The sequence below is a fragment of the Orycteropus afer genome, unplaced genomic scaffold (assembly GCF_000298275.1).
Source record: "Orycteropus afer afer isolate SDZICR_OR568_19922 unplaced genomic scaffold, OryAfe1.0 scaffold00031, whole genome shotgun sequence".
NCBI lineage: Eukaryota > Metazoa > Chordata > Mammalia > Tubulidentata > Orycteropodidae > Orycteropus > Orycteropus afer.
In genome coordinates, this window is record NW_006921618.1 from 4,808,851 (window position 1) to 4,832,495 (window position 23,645).

The following is a 23,645-nucleotide window of genomic DNA, read 5'->3' on the forward strand; positions in this document are numbered from 1 at the left end:
CATCTAAAGAATAGATTTGATGCATTGAACACCAATGACCAAAAACCAGAAGAATTGTGGGATGACATCAAGAAGATAAAGAGAGCAAAGAGATCATAAAGATCCATAAAGATCATAAAGCAAAGATCCATAAAGAGAGCAAGAGATCATAAAAAGACAAGAAAGGAAGAAAAGACCAAAATGGATGTCAGAAGAGACTTTGAAACTTGCCCTTGAGTGGAGAGCAGCTAAAGCAAATGGGAGAACGACAAGATAAAAGAGCTGAACAGAAGATTTCAAAGAGCAGCTTGAGCAGACAAACCCAATTACTATAATGATGTGCAAAAACCTGGAGTTAGAAAACCAAAAGGGAAGAACATGCTCAGCATTTCTCAAGCTGAAAGAACTGAAGAAAAAATTTAAGCCTCGAGTTGCAATCTTGAAAGACTCTATGGGCAAAACATTGAATGATGCAGGAAGCATCAAAAGAAGAGTCACTGTACCCAAAAGACCTGGTTGATCTTCATCCATTTCAGAAGGTGGCATATGTTCAAGAACTAATGGTATTGAATGAAGAAGTTGAAGCTGCACTGAAGAATTGGCAAAGAACAAGGCTCTAGGAATTGACAGAATACCCACTGAAATGTTTCAACAAATGGATGCCCTGCTGGATGCATTCACTCAGTTATGCCAAGAGATTTGGAAGACAGCTGCCTGGTAAACTGACTGGAAGAGATCCATATTTGTACCCATTTCAAAGAAAGATGTCCCACAGAATGTGGAAATTATCAAACAATATCATTAATATCACATGCAAGTAAAATCTTACTGAAGATATTTCAAAACTGCTTGCAGCAGTATATTGACAGAGAGCTTCCAGAAATGCAAGCTGGATTCAGAAGAGGATGTGGAACAAGGGATATCATTGTTGATGCCAGATGGATCTTAGCTCAAAGCAAAGAATATCAGAAAGATGTTTACTTATGTTTTATTGACTATGCAACAGCATTTGATTGTGTGGATCATAACAAATTATGGATAACATTCAGAAGAATGGGAATTCCCAAGCACTTGATTGTACTCATGAAGAACCTGTACATAGATCAGGAGGCTGTCATTTGAACAGAAGAAGGGGACACTGCATGGTTCAAAATCAAGAAGGGAGTGCATCAGGGTTGTATCCTTTCGTCATATTTATTCAACTTGTATACTGAGCAAATAATCTGAGAAGCTGGATTATATGAAGAAGAATGTGGCATCAGGATTGGAGGAAGACTCATTAACAACCTGCGATACGCAGATGACACAACCTTGCTTGCTGAAAGTGAGGATGACTTCAAGCATGTACTGATGAAGATTAAAGACTACAGTCTTCAGTATGGATTGCACCTCAGTATAAAGAAAACCAAAATCCTCACAACTGGTCCAGTAAATAGCTTCATGGTGGATAGAGAAAAGATTGAAGTTGCCAAGGATTTCATATTACTTGGTTCTACAATCAACACCAATGGAAGCAGCAGTCAAGATGCCAGATGATGTATTGCCTTGGGCGAATCTGCTGCAAAAGTCCTCTTTCAAGTGATGAAGAGCAAAGATGTCTCCTTGAAGACTAACCCTAAGCCATGATATTTTCAATTACCTCTTATGCATGTGAACGCTGGGCAATGAATAAGGAAAACTGAAGAAGAGTTGATGGTTTTGAGTTGTGGTGCTGGAGAAGAATGCTAAGAGTACCATGGTTTGGTAAAACGACTAAGAAATTTGTCCTGGAAGACGTGCAGCCAGAACGCTCCTTGGAAGCGAGAATGGCCAGACTTCATCTCACCTACTTTGGTCATGTTGTCCCTGGAGAAGGATATCATGCTCGATAAAGTGGAGGGTCAATGAAGAAAGGAAGGGCCCTCAACAAGATGGATAGACACAGTGGCTGCAATGATGGGCTCAGGTATAACAAGTATTATGAGGTTGGTACAAGAGTGGGCAGTGTTTCGTTCTGCTGTGCATAGGGTGGCTATGAGTCAGAGACAACTCGACGGCACCTAAGAACAACAACAACAACAGGCTTATATGAGGGCCAATCCCAGTAGGGTTTAGGGGGGACCTTCACTACCATCAAGAAGAATCTGGAGTAGAGTGTGTCCATTGTGCCGAGGGTCCCTGTGCTAGGAACTTCCTAGACCCAGAGGCTGCAGATGGTGAACTGGCAAGCACAGCAGAGCTGAGTGACAGAGAAACAGTACAAATGGCAGGAATCACATGGCTGGCAAACAGCTGCAGTGGGCTTTCTGGCCCACAGAGAAAGAGAGCTGGGTGTCTTTGGGAAGGAGGCTTGCTGGTGTGGCTAAAAGAGTTGTAACACTTGCCTGAGCAGGGCAGAGGCTTAGAGGGGTCTGGTGGCAGAATGGCCCAAGATGGAGGCAGAGAGGCTTGGAAGAGGTACCCAAGAGCAGAATCAACAGTGATGGCACCTCAAAAGGCTTCTAGGAAGGAGGATGCCAAGTGGGCTGCTACACTGGCCATAAATTGGGCCAGTTAACACAGAGAGGCTGATGGAAAGGAGCGCAAAGGCAGAGAAAGGCACCCACACACCCAAGAGAAGGGCCTGCCTGTGGTCCTGTCTGGGAAGGGTCATTGGCTAGTGTGGTAGTTAAAGTTGTATGTCAACTTGGTTGGGCCTGGCTGAGTGGCTGGGCAGCTGGTGGTAGTTATTCCCCATGATGAGACTGGCAATCAACTCCATGGTGGGATATACCACAAGCAGCTGAATAGCTGCTTTGGGTATGTGGTCTGCTTCCCATGTACAAGAAGCAGCTTTGGGAATGGTCTCTAGCTTATGGAACACTTGAACCCTGCGTGTAGCCGTGTTGTTGTTCAGCAGCCTGCCATGCTCTGCCGACCTTGGGACTTTCAATGGACTCGAATTGATGGTCGGCTGTGTGGTTTGGTAACATCGGGACTGTGCCTTTTTAGTTGTCAACCTTGGGCTTGTCAGTCTCAGCAGCCAGCAGCTGTCTGAGTGAAGAAAAGCCTCTAGCTCCAGGGGACCGGGAGCAGAAGGCAGAGCTGAAGCCCAAGGTTGAGGGGCTTTCACCCAGTCTCTAGAGCCTGGCACTTTGAACTCAGACTTAATGCCTCCAAACTGTAAGAGAATAAACTCTTGTTTGTTCAGCCATGCCATTTGTGGTATATTCTTGTCAGAGTGGCACTAGGTAAGCAGAACAGCTGGCATGGCCAAGAAAGTGTTGAGAGCTGTCCTGGTTGGAAGCTGTGCTGACTGATGAAGTTGAGCCTGACTCCTGAATTGTATCCTAGAGTTGTAGCTTGTTACTTCCTTAATGAACCCTACAACTGTGAGTATGGTCTCTGAGTTCTGTGTGCCCACTGCATTGAATTATCAAACTTAGCAGAGAAGTAGAGAGTGTAGTGTGTGTGAGGGGTTGGTTGTTGTTGGTATTGGTAAAAGATTGGAGAGAGGAGGTATGGCTGAGCGCCACCTCATGGGAACCAGCTTTGCATTGATCCTGATTCTTATCCCTTGGGCATTTAGATGAGTTCAGGTGCCACATTATAGCTTTCATCAGGCAGAATAAGGAGCCCTGGAAGCACAGTGGTTAAGCACTCATCTGCTAAGCAAGAAGTTCAGCTACTTTGTGGGAGAAAAGACCTAGAAATCTGCCTCCATACGGATTACAGCTAATAAAACGCGTTGGGGCAGTTCCACTCTGTCCTATAGGGTCACCATTAGCCAGAATCGACTTGATAGCAACAGATTCGCTTTGGTTTGGTTGATCAGGTATTGATGAAGAGGAAGAACATTCTAGATGGAGCAACAGAAACAAAGACAGAAAGAAAGACAAGCCCATGGTACGTTTCTTGAGATGAAACCTAGTTTCATTGACTCGGTTTTTCAAAGATAAAACAAAACAAGTATAGGCACACCTTGTTCCAGTGCAGTTTGCCTTACTATGCTGTGCAGATACTACCTTTTTACAAATTGAAGGTTTGTGGCAACAGTGCATCCCATGAGTCTATCGGCACCATTTTTCTAACAGCATGTTCTCATTTCATGTCTGTGTCACATTTAGGTAATTCTCGCAATATTTCAAACCTTTCTCTAATAGTGCTGCCAAACCCAAACTAAACTCACAGCCATCAAATTGCTTCCGACTCATAGCAACCCCCATTGGGTTTTCAAGGCTGTAAATCGTTATGGAAGCAGACTGCCTCATCTTCTTCCAGTGGAGCAGCTGGTGGGTTTGAATGGCCGACCTTCTCGTTAGCAGCCCAATGCCTTACCCACTATGCCACCAGAGCTCCTTTAATAGACTACAGTATGGTGTAAGCATAACTTTTCTTATGTACTGGGGAACCAAACAATGTGTGTGATTCACATGATTGCAGTATTCACTTTATTGTAGTGGTCTGGAACTGACCTATCAATATCTCTGAGGTATGCCCATATTCAAGGGTTTCCTGGTATTTGAATTTGCATTTTTAGCAGAAGTTTTGGCTAAACTTGGACTTGAACCTGTTACTGAACATACGCTGTAACATGTACAAACTGTATGTAACAGACTGAAACCAAGATAGGACTGTGTCTATCTTTAGAAGCAGCTGCCCAGGTGTAGAAGGCTGAAGCCCACACGCAGGGAAACTACCCTGCGCTGGGGGCACTGAGTGTCTGCCAGGCCACTCCTTGGAAGGAAGATGGGGCAATCTACTTCCGCAGTGATACTGCCTCGGAAACCCAAGGAGGGGCTGCTATGAGTCGGGCCTGACTCGACAGCACATAACAACAAACAACAACAACTCCAGGCAATAGAGCAACTGAAGGTTTCAGGATTCTTCTTTCTTCTTCTTTCTTTTATTTTGATAAAATGTAACTTCCTTTTATACTTTTACAGACTCATCTCCAGGCTTGCTCACTGACTGAGCTGACTTCCTGTGTCTTTGGCAGGTTTCCTGTGTTTCCTTTTTATTGCCAAGTTGGGTGGGGTCATGTCCCTACCTTCCACCCTACATTTCTGTTCCTAAAAAGTGGCAACTAAAAAGTGCCTCTGGGGGCAGGAAATTCACCAGACCTGAAATAGCTCATTCTATTCCGGAGACACTTGACTTGTTAGGGAAAAAACATCTTTATTTTTTTGATGTTTAAGTTGAGATAAATATATAACAAAACATTTAGTATTTCAACATTCTTCACAGATACAGTTGAGTGATACTAATTGTATACATCATTTATACAACCATCACTATGACCTGTTTCCTTCTTTTTTCACACCCTTGGTGGCACAGGAGTTAAGCGCTCTGGCTGCTAACTGAAAGGTTGGTGGTTTGAATCAATCAGCTGCTCTCAAGCATGGACGCTCTAGGGAGAAAGATGGGGCAGTCTGCGTCTGTAAAGATTTACAGCCTTGGAAACCCTATGGGGCAGTTCTACTCTGTCCTGTAAGGTCACTATGACTTGACTCTAACACTCTGGCAATGAGTTTGGGTTTTTTAACAGAATCTCAGTGTCACCTAAGAAGCAGTGAGTCCCCTCTCCCCCTTCCCTCCCATCCACTCCCAGTAACCACTAATAACCTTAGGTATATAAGCATGTGTCTCTTCTAAAAATCCCATGTAAGTGGAATAAAATAATATTCTTCTTTATGATAGATTGATTTCACTCAGCATGCTGTTTCCAAGGTTTATCCATGTGGCACCCATCAGGCCTTCATTTCTCTTCCATGAGTGGTACCACGTTTTGCTCATCCATCCATCTGCTGATGGACACTTAGCTTGTTTCCATCTTCTGGCTATGGTGAATAGTGCTACAATGAGCATTGGTGTACATGTAGCTGTTTGTGTTTCTGCTTTTAGGTCTCTTGGGTATATACCTAGGAGTGGAACTGCTAGATCACACGGTAATTCTACGTTTTGCTTTTTGAGGAAGTGCCAGACTGTTCTCCACAGCAGCTGTACCGTTTTACTTTCCCACCAGTAATGTGTGAGGGTTCTAACTATTCCACAGCCTCACCAACACCTGTCTTAGAAAAAGCTTTCTTGACTTGAACCCGATCTTACTCGTTAGAGTTTCTATGTCTGGTAGTGGTTCCATGATCTGGAGACACATGGGACAGCTATGATTCCCTTTATCCCCAACCTTCAGAGATATGGAAACAGACATTGGTTGCCCCCGAGCCACCTTCCAAATGCCAATCAGTCCCAATTCCCCCCAACCCAGACATCCTGGTTTCCCGTAAATGCTCAGAGTCCTCCTAGGACCAGGCATATCACTCTAGTTATGTTTCACTAGGAGCCCTCATTTTGGGCACAGTGCTCCTGCCACCACTGCCAAAGACAGCCACGGCTCCTTTAATGTGACTGGTACTGCGTTTGCAGTCTCATATGATGGCTGAGCTGTGTGGCCCGGCCCTGTCCTTATGCATTTTAGTTTTAGGGATCTCAGTTTAGGACATCACAGTTAACCCTTTCCAGCCTCTTCTTACTGAGTTCAGATCATCTTTCTATTGATCAAGAACATTCTGGGACACCATCAGGAGGAAAATTCAAACTCCTTAGCCTGGCATCTGAGGTGTTTATGACCTACTCATTGCTCCAGCTGCATCTCCTAGGGACTGTCTTCTCCACCATTCTGGGATTCCTACAAAAACAGCTAACACTTACTGAGCTTTCACAATGTGCCAACACAATTCTAAACACTTGTCCTGTGTCACCTCAAGACATAGGGATCAGGAAAGTAAATTTGTTAATCCCATTATTCAGGTTCATAAAATAAACTGAGGCACAGAGCAGTTAAGAAACTCGTTCAAGGTCACACAGCTAATAAATGGCAGTTCCAAAGCATGGGCCCTTAACTACCATGTATCTTTCGTCAGTGGTATGCTGGGGACAGCTGATAATGACTTATGAGAGCGAATTGTCAAATTTTCAGAAATTCAGCAAGCTAGTTATTAATACACAAGCCTCATTAAAAATTATAAACTTACAATTAAATAAGGTATATAAAAATAAACATCATAAATACTCAAAATTTATCACTTCCTAATTATTTAACTACTTTTACTATCTGTGTTGTTGAGGTCATTTATATTTATGTATCAGTACAGTAGAAATACTTTAGAATAGTGTATTATTGCACAACTCTTCTCAACTCTGCATTCAGTGGTACTATGTTGGTAGCATGAAATTGTTATGGTAGGAATATTTACACTACAGAAATTGGCAAATGTTACAAAACTACAACTCACTTTCTAAGATTCACAATAGATGTCTCCTCTTCCAGAAAGCTCACAGTGACTTACCCATCCTGGGATGGGTGTCCCTACGTACTTTCATAGGATATACTGAGCAAGTACTATGTGCTAGGCTCTGAGTTTAGCATTAGAAACACAAGGTTGCATTTGATATAATCTGTGCTCTCAAGGCACTCAACTGTCTCTTGAAAAACATGATGAGAAGATAAGACTCAAGACTGAGCTCAATAGCAGGATCCACAATCAACACCCATGGAAGGAGCAGTCAAGAAGTCAGATGTCGTATTTCAAATTTGGAATCCAGAAAATCTGCAAAAGGCAAAAGGATTCTTTAAAGTGTGAAAGAACAAAGACGTCACTTTGAAGACTAAGGTGTGCCTAACCCAAACCATGCTATTTTCAGTCATCTTATATGCATGTGAAAGCTGGACAGTGAATAAGGAAGACCAAAGAAGAGTTGATGCCTTAGAATTGTGATGTTGGCGAAGAGTACTGAAAATATCGTGGACTGCCAGAAAAACAAATCTGTCCTAGAAGGGGCCACAGCCATAATCCTCCTTAAAAGCAAGAATGGATTGACTTTATCTCATGTACTTTGGTCATGTTGTCAGAAGGGACCATTCCCTGGAGAAGGATATCATCCTTGGTAAAGTGGTGGGTCAGCAGAAAAGGCGAAGACCCTCAACAAGATGAATTGACACAGTGGCTGTAATGATGGGCTCAAGCATAGCAAGGATTGTGAGGATGGTGTTGGACTGGGCAGGGTTTCATTCTGTTGTGTTTCGCTATTGTTACTGAGACCTTGTGGGGCCCACATGTGCTCTTGCCTTCCAGAGAGAAAGAATTGCTCCCAGAGACAGATATAATTTCAAAGAGCAAGTCTTTAATGAAACACTGAGCAGTGGAGTAGCAGTTAGGTATAAAGCACACCAGCAGGGCTGTTGCTGCTTTTAATTTGCTAACAATAATTAAAAAAAGAAAAAACCCACTGCCATCGAGTTGATTTTGACTCAGCAACTTTTCCTTGGGTTTCCAAGGCAGTATCATTATGGAAGTAGATTGCCCAACCTTCCTTCCAAGGAGTATAGTTACAGAGGATAATATGCAGAAGCTGTAACAGCTGGCAAATCAGAGGCTTCAGTTTTATATTTTCCCTTATTTGGACTCCAAGCTGATGGAGTGTCGTGGATGAGCTGTCCTTCGGAGTGCTGGTTCAGTTCCCCGTCAAGGTCTCTGTTAATCTCACAAAGGCTGCATTGTGCTGCACATGCCTGAAGAGCTGGAATCTAGGTTACCACAAACACCTGCAGAAAGAAAAAAATAAATAAACTTGCAAGAACTTGAAGCACAGAGCTGGGGGAGGCTGCTAGTTACTTCTGCACTCTCTGTTCCAGTATATGGGTACAAACCCACCCAGGTGTGATGGGTTAGTGGATTACGATGAACCTTAATGTCTCCAGGTCAGGGGGCAGTTTCCATTCCCTATCTCACTATGAGTTGGAACCAACTTGACGGCACCTAACAAAAACAACAACATCCCACACTAACTCCTTTACTGATCACATCATTGGCTGATCACGTATCACATGGTGGAGATGATTGCATCATTACGTAGCTGCCAAATTACGAAATTATATAACTGTCAAACCACTGAGAATCATGGCCCAGACAAGCTGACACATCATTTTGGGGGCGGGGGGAACACAGTTCAATCCATGACAAGGTATAAGCAATAAGGAGTGATGAAGATGAGGGCAAAACTAAACACACGCTCAGTCTCTGGGTGCAGCTGCTTTTCAGCTCTAGCCAGTTGTTGCCATGTATGAATCCAGACCCAAAATTGCCAGATCTTTCTGTTTTAAAAGAATAGCTGGAAATTTGGATTTCTGCCTGAAATCTCTTGGCAACTAATTTAATTTTTTAAAACACACTTTGTAGGTCAAACAAATAATTTCCTTTGGCTGAATATAGCCCTGGATTGAGAGTTCCTAACCAAAGATTCAGCTCTACTCATCAAGCAATAATTAGGAGTTATGAATTAATTTTCTAACTATAACTCAACTTTCTCCATGACACTTTGACACTTTGATTGGATACTGTAGAAATGGTATTGGGGAGACATCTGATCTCTAACTTCACAAGGGGAGAGAGAAACATTGTCTGCATCAACAGCCCAAGGCTGATTCTTGCGAGGTAGAGGCCATACATGATTCCACCCTCCAACCTTTTTACCAGTTCTGACACTAACCATCCTCCCTATGACACTCACTACTTCTCTTCTGGGTTTGATAATTCATTGCAATAGCCACACAGAACTCACAGACAATACTCATGATTATGGGTTTCCAAGGAGGTATCACTACGGAAGTAGGTTGCCCAACCTTCCTTCCGAGAAGTGGCTGGTAAGTTTGAACCACCAGCCTTCTGGTTAGCAGTCAAATGCCTTAGGCACTATGCCACCAGAGCTCTTTTGTTAGGGAAGTAACAGGTTACAATTCAGGATTAGAAATGACTCAAGATACAGTTCTTTGATCAGGACGGCCTCTTCTCAGCAGTGCCCATAGGCATGCCTCTCTCTGGTCCTCAGCCTCTCAGACTGCCTCTGTCCTACTAGGGCAAGTGTTACAAAGCTCTTTATGCTTGCTGATAAGTGCCCAGAGGCACCCCACTCTTCCTGTAATCCTCAGCCCGAAGGCACTTGGCTCTAGCTTTGTGGGCCAGCAAACCTAGCTCCACCAAGTGCTTGGGGGCACCCCGCTCTGCCAGTAAGCCTCCTTCCAGATGCTCAGGTTTCTTACTCCATGGGTCCAGAAGCCCACCGCGCCGTCTTCTGCTGGTCTCCTGGTTCTGCTGCCACTGTTTCTCTCCTGCTGCTTCTCACCATCTCTCGCCATCCCAGCAAGGTGTTACAGATCTCTGTCTGTGTTTCCTGGATCTAGGACACTCCTAGTTCAGAGACTCTGGGTCCTAAGGACATGCTCTGTTCCCAGCTCTTCTTTCTTGGTGGTAGTCAGGACCCTCCTCTTTGCCTCTGGAATGGCTCATTTTAAGCCTAGTGGAATGGCAACATTGACCAATCCCCATGTTAGGGTTTCATATACCTCTTTGCATGGTCCCATCTCTATCAGGGTGCCATGCACCTTGTTTACATTACGAGCAAGCTAGTCAATCCCTTTGGTGGGTCATAACTGGCCCACCATAATCCCACCCAGTCATTTGGTGGGAGTTACAAAGATTGTGACCAGGATGGACACATTAAGTAAATCACTGCATGGTCTATGTCCTGTGAAAATCTCAATTATGTTTTTCTTCAGTTTTAACTACTTTCTGTAGTGGAAAGAACATGGACTGGTAGGATTCTTGGTTCATCTTTTACTGGTTGTGTGACCTTGGGCAAACTACTTAACATCGCCCCCTCATTTTCTTTACTTGTGGAATAGGATCATAATTTCCTGCAAGATTTTGGGAGGATTAAAGATTGAGAATGATGAACTTGTCTTTCATTACTGGTACTGCGAATACTTACTGAATACTGAGTTCCTCACTCCTTCTTTCCTGAGCCATTAGCCTTCTTATCCCCTACAACAGGAAGTCCCAGAGTGGACAGCATATATGATCCATTCTATAAAATTCCAGAGACAGGTATACTCCCAGTGGACAGGAGGAATCAGGGAAAATTTCCAGGAACAGGAAGATTCAATGCAGACTTTCTGACAGTGGGCCCTGGGCAATTCTGTCCAATGTGTCAGTTTGGGGTGGCGGTGGGGGTACAACAGACCTTTGATAAGACCAGTGATGTTTGATGCTTCAGCAGCTCAGGTTTTCAGTTCTCAATATGAGAGCATGCCCAGGTTTATATGGCCCACAGTAGGGTTCAGCCTGGATTGAGCCTGTACATGGTAGAAACAGTGAATGCCAGAGCACAGCATGCTAATGAGATGGTCAACTCATTCCACAAATATTTCTTGAGGTTTTACCATGGGTCAGACAATGTTGTAGGGGCTGGGATAAGAAATGAACCAGAGGAGAATCCTGCCCTCAACAGTCTCCCATTCTAGTCAGGGTAGAAGTGGTTGGGGTGTCTTTAATGGCTAAAGCATGAATGACCAGAGAGAGGGGAGCTTGGGAGTGCTGGGTTGTGGGGGAGACAGTGAGTTTGGTTCAGACGTTCCTGTAGGGCTCTGAGCTGGAATATTAGGCATTCAAAGTGTGACTGGAAAGTGAGTGAGAATGGAGAATGGAGCTGGTCCTGGAGCTGGAGGTGTCCTGCATTCAGTCAGCAAACTCTTACTGAGTACCTACTATTTGCCAAGTGCTGGGGGTACAGAGGTGACAGAGACACAGTGCGTACCCTTGTAGAATTCTCAGTTTTGTAGAAAGCCAAAACAATAACAAAGCTATATATTTACTGAGCACCTACTAAGTGCCAGACACTGTACCAAATCCCTTTGTCTGCGTCATCTCATTGACTCATTGTAATAAATCCGTGAGGCTACTTCTGTCATTTGACTGCTAACCAGAATGCTGGCAGTTCAAACCCACCAGCCACTCCTCAGAAGGAAGGCTGGGCAATCTATTTCTGTAGAGATACTGCCTTAGGAACCCAGGGAGGGGTTGCTATGAGTTAGAACTGACTCAACAGGAGTGAGGGTGGTTTTTTTTTTTTTTTTGAGTTCTATTATTATCCTATTTTGCAGATGATAAAACTAAGACCTGAAGAGGTTAAACAGTTCACTGCAGATAACATGGATAGTCAGAGGTGAGACCCACATTTGAATCTAAGTCTGTTTGACTCCGAAGCTCAGGCTCTTCGTCCACCATTGTTCCTTCTCCTCAGTCATATGTTCCACTATCTGTCCACTCAGTATTATTTGAGTGACAACTATGTCCCAGTTACTGCTCAGTCCCAATGCCTCCTGGGCATCTGCATAGAAATAAGAGCACAGCCCCTGACTCACTCAGGGGAAGAGAGGCACAGAGAGAGGAGCAGACTCCTGAGGGTAGGTCTCAGACAAACACCTGCATCTGGGGGGGGGGGGCGCTGAGCAGCAGGAGCGGGGAGGGAGGGAGCATTCGGACAAGCAGGCAGTGGGCAGCAGGGCAGGGTTGAAGGGGTGAAGCTGAGCTCGCACAACACCAGATGTCTGGGGAACCCTGATATAGCTGGACTTCACTCACCGATTTTGGAAGTAGGTCACCAGGCCTTTCTTCCTAGTCTGCCTTAGTCTGGAAGTTCCACTGAAACCTGCCCATCATGAGTGACCATACTAGTATTCCAGCATCACAGAAACACACAAGCCATGACAGGACAACACACTGACAGATGGGTGATGCTGCAGCAATGAACTTAAATATACCAGTGATGTGAGGGCGGCACAGGACTGGGCAGTGTTTCATTCTGTTTCTACATAACTAATAGCAAGAGAGCAGGCTTGGGGATGGGGCAGGAGGCAGAAACCGGACAGCAAAGGCTTAAGAAGGGAGTGGATGGTGAGAAAGTGGAGGCCTCTCTGTCTAGAATTTGGGCTCTGAGGGGAAACCGAAAGCTGGAATTTGGGCTCTGAGGGGAAACAGAAAGCTGGAGGGAGAGGCCACAGAGGGCAGGGAGTTTCCTTTTCTTTTCTTGGTTTTGCTTGGTTTAGGGCGGAGGAGATTGTGTGTGCTTGTCGGTGGGGAAGGGACTGACAGAGAAGGTGGAATGAATGCAGGGCAGCGAGAGGCTTTTGTCTCCACAACACTTACAACTGATCAGTGTGTTACATATTTATTTATTGGATTTGGATCTGTTTCCCCAACCAGACAGGAAGCCCTATAAAGGCAGGGACTCTGTCTTGGGGAAGGACACAGTGTGTCCCCAGCAGCGTCTGGCAAGTAGTAGGCCCTCAGTAAATGTTTGTTGTATTGAATTGAATGGGTTTCAAGGGGTCCTTAGGGAGCCTAAGGGTTAGACACTAGGTAAAAGAGGCTCATGAGGACCTGAAGAAGGGATTTCTCTCATGCTGCTGAGAGGAGAGAGACTGAGAGGAAAAGAAATCAGCTGTGGAGAGAGGAAGGGGCAAGTGTCTGCATGGGGTCAGGGGTGGGGTGGGGATTAACAAAAGAGGAGAATGGAGAATAATAATTGGTTTGGATGCCTTTGGTTAAAACAACAACCATGAAACAAATGAACTAGTTGCTGTCCTGTTGATTCCAACTCTTGGGGACCCAATGTGTGTCAGAGTAGAACTGTGCTCCACACACTTGCAAGGCTGTGTTCTGCTTCTGCAAAGATTAACAGCCAAGCAAACCCTGGGTGCACTTCTTTGTAACACATGGGGGCGCCATGAATCAGAGTTGACTCAAAGGCAGTGGGTTCATTGGGTTTGGACCTTTCAGAAGCAGATCACCAGGCCTTTCTTTTGAGGTGTGTCTGGGTGGGTTTACACCACCAGTCTTTTAGTTAGTAGTCGAGTGCTTAACCATTTGTGTCACCCGGGGCCTTCTCTGTAAGGGTAGCTATCATTTATCCATTAGCGTTATAGAGAGTCATAATCAGTACCCAAGTCCTAGTGACCGTGATAGCGAAGGATTCAATGATCGTGAAGATGGTGCAGACCGGGCCCCACATGCCTCCCTGCCTTATGTGCCTCAGCTCATATACGTACAGTGTATTCCTCACCACAGGCCTCAGGGGTGGGAGGGGTGACTCATGATTCCCCTGTTTCATTTGCTTAAACAGAGACCTGAGATGACTTGCCCAGGGTCACACAGCTCTGAAGTGGCTGAGTTGGGATTCTAAGTGCAGCCCAGCTGCTTTCTCCTTCCCAAAGGGAAGCAATGCAGAAATTCATCAGGGAGTTAGATGTCACAAGGAGGTACCAGCTGGAGTTGGGAAGACAACATTTTGCAGCAACTCCAAAGAATGGGGTTTTCTTGGGCTCCTGAGTGGCCTCGCCTGGGAACAGGGCAGAGATGGTTGGAGGTTAGCCACTCAGGAATACTAGACAGAGGAGGAGGGCAGAGTGAAGTTTGAGGGGGTGGCTGCCTGGCTCCAATGATGGTTCCTGGGGTGAAGCTGAGCCACACAGAATGAAACATGAGCAGCCGCGTGGGCTGGGAGAACCTTGGAGGGTAGGGCCCAGGGGACTTGACAAAGCCACAGTGTCAGTGTCATGAGAGGGAGAGGAAATCCAGAGGGGGATTTTGGAGTTTAGGAACATGGTGGTCCAAGACGGACCCCCTCTCTGTCTTTCCTGAATGCCACCCACCCTGAGATGACGTGCTTCAGTGAATAGCAGCTTCTGAACATGGAGAGGGGAAAAAAGTTCTCAACGGTTTGGGTGGAGGTGTGTTTGTGAGGGCTTCCTATGTGAGTTACCAGGAACTGTAGAGTGGGCTGGCACAGCACAGTGTGGCAGGCAACAGGGCAGCCCTTATAACAGGCAAGTACAGCTGTAGCCCCTTCTCCAGGCCTGAGGACAGAGAGGCGGATACACGGGTGAGGAATATCCACTCTGGGGGCTGCCTTGCCTGAAGAGTGGGGAGCAGGGCACAGAAAGGGAGCTGCCAGGGGGACACCTACCCCCAACAGTAAGTATCTCCCTTGTAAATAGCAGGGAGGCCTCCTCAATGTCTTCTGTACAATGGGGCTTGGAGACATGAGCCAGGGGTCCTGTGAGCACAGGGATGGGAGGCTGCTGCCTGTGGACAGTGGAGGACCTGCCCCACTGGTGACCCAGCGCTTCTAGCCCTCCAGCCTCTACCTTGCTATCTCTGCTCTCTGCACCTCTCATTTCTGCAATCTCCGCTCAGCTTCGAAAAGATCTTGGGGCCACACACTCTTTCCTCTCTGTGGTTGCTTGATAAAAATAGCATACCCTACAGCCCTCAGGCCTGCTTTGGGCTAAGACGGATGGTCCATGTCTTTTGATGGACCTGGGGCAGCTCTTTCGGTGCCTCTGTCACCACCTTCTGTGAAATGTCTGTTTCCCTTCTCAGACGCGTTTCCGCAAGCCATGCACTGCCCCTTGCATTCACAGCACTGCCTGTCAGGGACAAAGCTCAGGGCAGCGGAGGAGCTGTTTGAAGCCCGAACCCTTAGGCAGTTCATTTCCCCTTCCTGGGCCTCCATTCCTGACCTGCAGAACTCAACAGCTGATTCATTCCTTCAATGAACTACTATTAAATGGGACAGATCCTATGTCCACAGAGCAGGTCTACCTGCCAGGTCATTGGGAGGGTTTTAAGAGATAGTGAACATGGCAGGTCCCAGTCAGTGGTAGCTGATGCCCTCATCTTCCTCCTGTTGAAGCTCCTAGAGGCAGCAGAGGAAGTTTGGTGCAGAAGGGGTAAGGAAAGCCACTTTCCTTGGTTGGGTAGAGCCCCCAGAGCAGTCTATGGTGGAAAGAACCCACAGGAGTGTTCTTGGAACTCAGAGGAGCTGCTGGACAAAGGGAGGGATGGAGAAGCCAGCCCGGTAACTAGTGTCCCTTAGGAGTCCGAGGCTCTGTTTGGAGGTCAGGACTTGAGTCGTGCCAGGAGCTTGAGGTCAGAGTGCTGGCACGAGGGACCACTGAATTCAGGGACTTGGAGATGGTGGAGCACACAAGGGGAAATCCCAGCAGGTGTTAGGCCCACTGAGCAGCTTTGGAAAAACCAAGACTTTGGGAGGGAAGGGAAGCAGGCAGCTGCCAGCAAGGACCTTTGGGAGGCTAACTTAGAATCAGGCCTGACTTGAGACTCATGGAATTTCCTCTGCTTTCTGGGCGTGGTTTTTTGGTCTTTGGACCTGAAGTGTGTGTATTTGCCAAAGGCAGATGCTGAGGAAGGAAGCTGGGGGTTCTGGCCAGAAGGCAGAGTATGGGAAGAAACATGCACCCTTTGGCTCAAAGGAGCATCTGTACTGCTGAGGAGGGAGGCTGCAGGTGCAGTGACAGATGAAATGAGGGATTCAGTGAGGGTGCAGTGAGGGCACAGTGAGACCATAGTGATGGACACAGTGAGGGGAGCAGCGAGAGTCAACAAAACAATGAGATGGGTTGACACAGTGGCCACAACAATAAACTCAAACATACCAATGACTGTGAGGATGACTCTGGACCGGGCAACCTTTCATTCCGTTATACACAGTCTCCATGAGTCAGAGCCGACTCGACAGCTGCTAACAACAGACGTAGAAATAGCCGTTTCCGTTCTGCCCTCCCACCCTGGCGCCAGATGCCCTCTCAGTCCAGCATGCTTTCCTCTGTCAGCTTCTTGCCTCCGTCCCCGAGGGCCCAGTCTGGCTTGTGCCCATTCCTGCCTGTCTACTTGGTCCACCAAATCTCCATGGAAGAATCTGGCTTATTTCTCTGGTTATGTTTGGCCATTTTCTCCCAGAAGGTCAAGTGGTTCTGGGCATTTGCTGTTAGATGCACTCCTGGTGGGAATGTTCTTTTCAATTATTTGGCAATAATATCCCCACTAAGGCCTCCATAATGCCTTCTGCCTCCAGGGACCCCACGAAACCAACTCCCTGAGGGTTTTGCCTGGTCTCTTCATAGCTGGGTTGGCCCATTTCCTGTCCAGCACAACAGGTGGGGCCAAGTTGTGGGAGCCAGGCCTGGGGTCCGAAGGGGCCCTGGAGTCGTCACCTGATAGCCATGTCATGGGGATGTGTTTTCTTTTCCAGAACTCCAGAGATGAAGGCCCTCTTCATGCTGGCTTGGTTCCTGATTTGTAGTAAGTGCTGACCCTATGACTTGTGAACTTGTAACCTTCCACCCAAGTATGAATAATAAGTGAGAAGACCAGTCTTTGAGGTAGTAGAGACTTGAGTTTGAATGTCAACTGTGCACTTATTGACAGTGCAGATGTCAGCAAGGCCTTCCCCTCTCTGAGCCTCAGTTTCTTCATCTGTATCATGGGATACTATCACTCAGCTGGTGGGGTTGGGGCAGGATTCCAGAAGACAGTGTGTGCCACATGCATACAGGTTGTGGTCTATGGAGAATATGTAGTTTGCAAATGCGGAAGCAAATTTTTCAGTTCGATACAGGATAAAATTAAAAGTTAAAACAAAATAAATCAAAATGAAAACAAAGACCCTTAAATACACAATCCAGCACACAATTCCTGGGACATTCTTTTTTGTCAGGCTTGTCAAGGCCTCTGACACACCTCACTGCTGTCGGCTCCCAGATGGGAGGTACTTGTGCAGCATGGGGAGCCTGGCTTTAGGGCTCCCTACAGCCCTGCAACCTCAAGCAACCCCTCAACAGGTCATCTTTCTCTTTGCTGTTCTGCCAGATCCCTGGAAACTCCATGGCCAAAGAATGATAGAGAACAAGAGGTATCAATGCCAACATGAGGAAAAGAAAGGACTGCTCACACTAAAGATTACAAATGGTGCACACACAGAGTGGCCTTGTGAAAGTGGCTAGGACGGCTGTCTCCACCCTGCTGCACAGAGGCAGCTGGGTGCAGGGATTTGGTGGGTAGACTTTAGAGCTGGCCTGCCTGGGTGTGAATCCCAGCCCTGCCACCTACCATCTGAGCAACCTTGAACAAGCGACTTGGCTTCTCTGTGCCTCAGTAGTCTCATCTGTAAAACAGGGGCTATTCCAGTAGTAGTTGCAGTAGCACCTTCTTCCCAGGTTGGTCTTAGGGATTAAGTGAGTGTAGACATGTGAAGACCTTAGCACAAGCCAGCACAGAGAACTGGCTCAGTGAGTGTTAGCTGTTGTGGGTGAGGAAACAGAGGCTCAGGGAGCTCATGTAAGAGACTCAGGTCAGGAATGGTTATTATTAGTATTATAGACGTCCTCCTTATCAGAGCCAGATGCTGGGCTGGACAGCTAGTTGGTTTGCCACTGCAATGGTCTGGGCAGGCAGTAATGGCTTCTTGAGTTTGCTCAGCCTGTGACTCACTGTGAAACCCTGAACAAGGCACCTTTCCTTGCTGTGCCTCAGTTTCCCAGTGTGTAAAATGGAGAAGTTGGTTGCAATGCTCTCTAAGGGTCTCATCCTTCTCTAAGTTTCTATGTCTCATGTTCTGAATGATATTTGTGGCACGAGGGAGGGGTATATCGTCAGGAGAGAAAGGAAACTAGGAGCCCTGGCTGCCTGTTTCATACAACAACATGTAAAGTGAACATATTTCTTGATCATTTACTCTATGTCTGCCACTGTGCTCAAAATTTAAATATGGGTCTTAGTTATGACAACCCCAAGAGACAGGTACTGATTTTAAGGCTCATTTTCTAGATGAGGAAACTGAGACTGTGAGAGATTAAGTGACCTGTCTTACTGTGAATTACTTACTATGAAACATTGTACTGTGAATTTGTAGCAGAGTCAAGATTTGAACCCAGGTCTGCTCATTTTCCAGGTCTAAACTCTTAACCATTCCTCTGAACTTTCCCCCCTTGCCTTCTTGTTCTTCTCCACTTGGATGCCTCCAAACTCCAGGGTGGAGAAAGAGCAGAAGCATGCTGGGCATGCAGATTTGGAGCAGGAGTGTCTGGGTTTCATCTGGGGACATGGGCTGGGCTGTTTTTCAGGTGTGTACACTGTGCCAGGGGACTTGTTAGATCTGAAGTCAATGATTGAGAAGGTAACTGGAAAGACTGCTCTGACAAACTATGCCTTCTATGGCTGCTACTGTGGCTGGGGTGGCCAAGGGACTCCCAAGGATGGCACTGATTGGTGAGTAAATTTAATAATCACCCTTTACACTCCAAGTTCTGTACCTACAATCTCTCATTTAATTTCATGTTAATTCTGCAAGATGAGCATTAAAGCACCATTTTATAGATGAAAAAAAATTCAGAAACTTGGAGAAGTTAACTGACTTTTCCAAGAACATTCATTAAGTAAAACCCAAAACAACACCTAAATCTCAGTGACCTAACGTATCGCTTACCTATTGCCATGTAACAAAACACCTCAAAATATAGTAGCTTAAAGCAACAGCATTCATTCATGCTTATGGCTCTGCCATTTGAACAGGGCTTGGTGGGGTGGCTCGTCTGTGCTCCACATGGCTTCAACTTGGGCAGCTCAACTGGGGCTCAGTGATCCTCTCTCAAGACGGCTCCCTCACATGGCTGGCAAGTTCAGCCGAGGCTGTGGGCCAAGGATCTGTTACTCTCACTTAAGTCTCTCCAAGTTTGTTTGGACTTCCTCACAGCATGGTGATTCTTGGGTTCCAAGACTGACTGTGCCAAGACCACAAGACAAAAGAATAAGGTATATTTATGATCTAGCCTCAGAAATTCCATTGTTGTTGTTGTTGTTATTTACCATTGAGTCAGACCCGACTCATAGCGACCCCTCCTTGGGTTTCTGAGGCAGCATCACTATGGAAGTAGATTGCCCAACCTTCCTTCCGAGGAGTGGCTGGTGGGTTTGAACCATCAGCCTTCTGGTTAGCAGTCAAGTGCCTTAGGCACTATGCTACCAGAGCTCCCCAGAAATTCCATAGTGTTGCTTTTATTGTACTCTTGATTGAGGGAGTTACAGGCTTTAGGGAGGGGACATAGATTCCTCCTCTTGAAGGGGGAGTGGCAGAGTTCTAGATGACATATGAGATGGAGGATGTTGTTCTTCAGAAGACACAGTCAGTTACGTTAACAATTCTTTTTGCATACTGCAATGAAATAATTAACTAAATGGCAATCTGTAATTAAGTAGAAGGCAGATGATGGGAGACATGTTTATTACTGTTGGAATGAGAATGTATAGATAAGCCAAGAAAGGAAGTGAGAATGATCCATGGGATTATGGATTAGAATTGGAGGCATCAGAATGAATTCATGTCTAGCTTAATATAGATGGTTACATATAGAAATATTTATAGATATGTGTATATACATAGGATACTATAAACACATATATTTTTTGCTGTCAGGTGAGAGAGCTTAAAAGAAATGATACCCCAGTATCAACGAGCACACCCAGATATGGGTTCTAATACCATTCTCCAGTAAAAGGAACCCAGGGTTCTTGAAGAACTGGCTGATTTTAGGGAATCTACAAAGTGAGCATGGACTATCTTGAAATATCAGAAAGAAAGGAAATGCTCAAACAAAACAAGAACAACCCCCCAAAAAAAACCACATTAATGGAGATATATGGAAGAAAGATAGGAGCCACCAATGGCTAAAATTGGAACATTTTGAGCATCAAAATAAAGTAGTATTACATTATAACACAAAGTATAAATTAAATATCCATGATTCCATAGTTATATAACCAAAACCAAACCTGTTGCTGTTGAATTGATTCTTATTCGTGACAGCTCCATGTGTTGCAGAGTAAAACAGGATCCATAAAGTTTTCTTGGCTGTAATCTTTAAGGAAGCAAATAGCCAGAGCTTTCTTCCACTAGCACCACTGGGTGGGTTCAAATTGCCAGCCTTCAGGTTAGCGGCCAATTGCAAACTGCTTGCACCACCCAGGGACCTAGTGATGCCAGTGAATGATCGAAAAAATTTAATAAACAGGGCAGAAGAGATGAGTATCCCAAGCAGAAAAATCCCAAATAATTTCTGTAGGTTCTTTACCCTCAAGGAGGGTGTGGTGGTTAAGGTTTTGTGTGTCCACTTGGCTAAGCAGTGGTTTTGAGAGACTGGGCAGCTGGATGTAGTTATTCCTCAGGATGAGATTGTAGTCACCTCTGTGGTGGAATCTGCTGTGAGCAGTTAAGTAGTTGCCCTTGGGGTGTGGCCTGCTTCCAGTAGATAAGGAGAAGTTTGCAGAATGGTAGCTAGCTTTTGGCACATCTGGACCCTGCATTTGGCTGAGTCTTGGCCTGCCATGCTACCTGCCAGTCTTGAGATTGTACCATTTTACCTGTTGACCATGGACTCGTCAGCATCAGTAGCCAATAGCTGTGTGAGTTAGAAAAAGCCTCCAGTTTCAGTGGGCCTGGGACAGGAGGCAGAGCTGAAGCCCAAGGTCAAGGGACCTTTACCCAACCCCTAGAGCTGGCACTTTGCACTCAGACTTCTAGCCTCCTAAACTGTAAGAGAAAAAATTCCTGTTTGTTACAGCCATCCACTTGTGGTGTTTCTGTTATAGCAGCACCAGAGAACCAATACAGAGTGGGGACACAACTCCCCATTCTTTTGGTGTAGGATGTACCTAATGCCTTCCTTCTGAAGTATATGGTATGAGAAGGGAAAGAAAAGAGTAATGGAGAAACCTGGCAAACACTGTCTCAGCCGGGTGGTCAAGGTCAACATCAACAGTCATAACTCATGCTGATAGTATGTCCTCTTATATGTGATGAAAATGGCATTTTACCTCTCTGGACTTCTTCCCAATAACCCATAACCCCAGTCTTATCATGTGAAAAACATCAGACCAACTCCGGTGGTGGGGCATTCTACAAAGACCTGACCAAAAGTTTTCAAAATTGTCAAGGCCATCAAAACTAAAGCAAGTCTGAGAAACTGCTCCAGCCAAGAGGCACGAAGGAGACATGACAACTAAATGGAGTTGGTTTTGCTGCATGGGCTCAGGAACAGAAAAAAGGCAGTAAGGAAAAACTAAGGAAATCTAAATAAACTAAGGCCTTTACTTAACAACAATGCATCAATAGTGGTTCAGTTCAAACCCACCAGCCATTCCATGGAAGGAAGATGGGACAATCTACTTTCATAAAGATGTATGGCCTCGGAAACCCAATGGGGGTTGCTATGACTCAGAATTGACTTGATGGTAGTGAGGTGGTTTTTTTTTTTTTTTTTGGTTTATTGGTTCATTAATTATAATAAATGTATTATACTCATGTTAGATGTTAATAATAGAAACTGGGTATTGGTATGGAAATTCTGTCCCATTGTCTCAATTTTTCTGTAAATAGCAAAAGAAAATTCAATCTGCTACACCTAATAGCCATTTTGTTTGTTTGTTTGTTTTCATAATAGTTCAATGTGAACCACATGGTGATTCAGAGACCCAGGCTTCTTCTGCCTGTGGCTCTGCCATGTCTTACACCTCAGAGTCCTCTGCTGGGTCATCTCCATCCAGCTGAAAGATAGAGAGAGAGTGGTGGGTATGAGCATGTCTAGAAGTAGTATGTATGTATGTATATGTATATATATATATATATATATATATATATATATATATATATATATATATCTCACTTCTGCTCACATTCTACTGGCCAGGACCTGGTCATATGGCACATCTACCTGCAAGGAATCCTGGGAAATGTAGTCTAGCTGTGAGCCCAGGAGGAAAATGTGGGTCACTGAACTGCAGCCATAGTGGAAAATTAGGAAAGCACTCAGCCATATTGTCAGATTCTTTCTCTGGCCAGAGGAGGCCTCTGCTGAAGTGACATGGTTGAGTTTTTGCTCTTGTTAGGGACAAGGAGGTCAAGAGGGTGTCCCTGCCACTCAGGGCCTAAGTATTTTTTATCGACAGGTGTTGTTGGGTGCATGACCACTGCTATGGGAGGCTGGAGAAGAAAAGCTGCAACATCCGGACCCAGTCTTACAAGTACAGAGTCTCACGGGGCTTGGTCACCTGTGGTAAGGGTGCACCTCCCATTCAGCCTATACAAGTGCCTCATCTCACCTGGCTCTGAGTTCAACTGCCCCTGGAGGCTAGGCAGCCTGTACTTTGGGGGGCAGAGCTAAGGGTTAGGGCTGCAGATTTATTATAGCTGCATCAGACCTCCAGGGGAAGGTCACAGGAATCATTTTAGACTGAATATTTACTAGATGCTAGCACTTAGCATCCTTCATTTTACTTAACACCCCCCCCCCCAATACCTTATGGAGTAGATTTAGCCTCCCTGTTACCCAGAGAAGGAAACTAAAGCCCAAAGGCTAGCCAGTGCATGCAGCTAGAGTTGGGATCTAAGCTCAGTCCATCTGTGCTCAAAGCTAAGTCTGGGAAGGGAGTTCCTGCAGAACATGGGCTATCTCCACCATCAGACAGGGAGCTCCCAGGGCTAGGCAATGTGTGTTCTCCAGCACACTGAGAACTCCCTGAGGGTTCATGCCTCACCCTGGGTAGCCGCTGTGCCTCTTCCATCAGATTATGCATTTCTCCAGTCCTCCTCCCCCCTACACCCTGAAGACTGAGTGCTTCCTTGGAGCTGGAAGCACACTGGGGAGTCTGCTCAGATGAAAAGGAAGTGCTCAGACTGCAGCCAGCCTGGGAGTCAATGTCGGCAGAGCCCATCCCTCCCTCCTCATTCTGTACTTGATGTCCTGTTTGCAGAGCTTGGACCCTTCTGTCAGGTGCAGCTCTGCGCCTGCGACCGGAAGCTTGTCTACTGCCTGCGGAGAAACCTATGGAGCTATAACCCCAGCTACCGATACTTTCCCAACATCTTCTGCTTCTAGCAGCCCTCAGTGAACTGCTCCTGGGCCAGCACCTTTGCTCTTTTCTCCTACAACAAAGAGTTCACTGACTGCTGTTCCTCAG

At 45.8% G+C, this 23,645-nt stretch overlaps 1 protein-coding gene across 1 annotated transcript; it reads left to right on the forward strand.

Annotated features, from left to right (window-relative positions):
* Positions 1-16,897: 16,897 nt before the first annotated feature.
* On the forward strand, positions 16,898-23,563 carry PLA2G5 (phospholipase A2 group V). The gene is made up of 4 exons (XM_007935861.1): positions 16,898-16,937; positions 18,758-18,902; positions 22,635-22,741; positions 23,439-23,563. Exons 1-4 carry the CDS (start codon positions 16,898-16,900, stop codon positions 23,561-23,563), a joined length of 417 nt encoding a protein of 138 aa, XP_007934052.1.
* Positions 23,564-23,645: the final 82 nt, after the last annotated feature.

What these genes read in the sequence shown, in the direction of transcription:
- PLA2G5 (XM_007935861.1), top strand. Translation starts at nt 16,898, where the DNA reads ATGAAGGCCCTCTTCATGCTGGCTTGGTTCCTGATTTGTA. An exon ending in GGCTTGGTTCCTGATTTGTA is followed by an intron (nt 16,938 to 18,757) that starts GTAAGTGCTGAC and finishes GCTGTTTTTCAG; the next exon opens with GTGTGTACACTGTGCCAGGG. An exon ending in ACGGGGCTTGGTCACCTGTG is followed by an intron (nt 22,742 to 23,438) that starts GTAAGGGTGCAC and finishes TCCTGTTTGCAG; the next exon opens with AGCTTGGACCCTTCTGTCAG.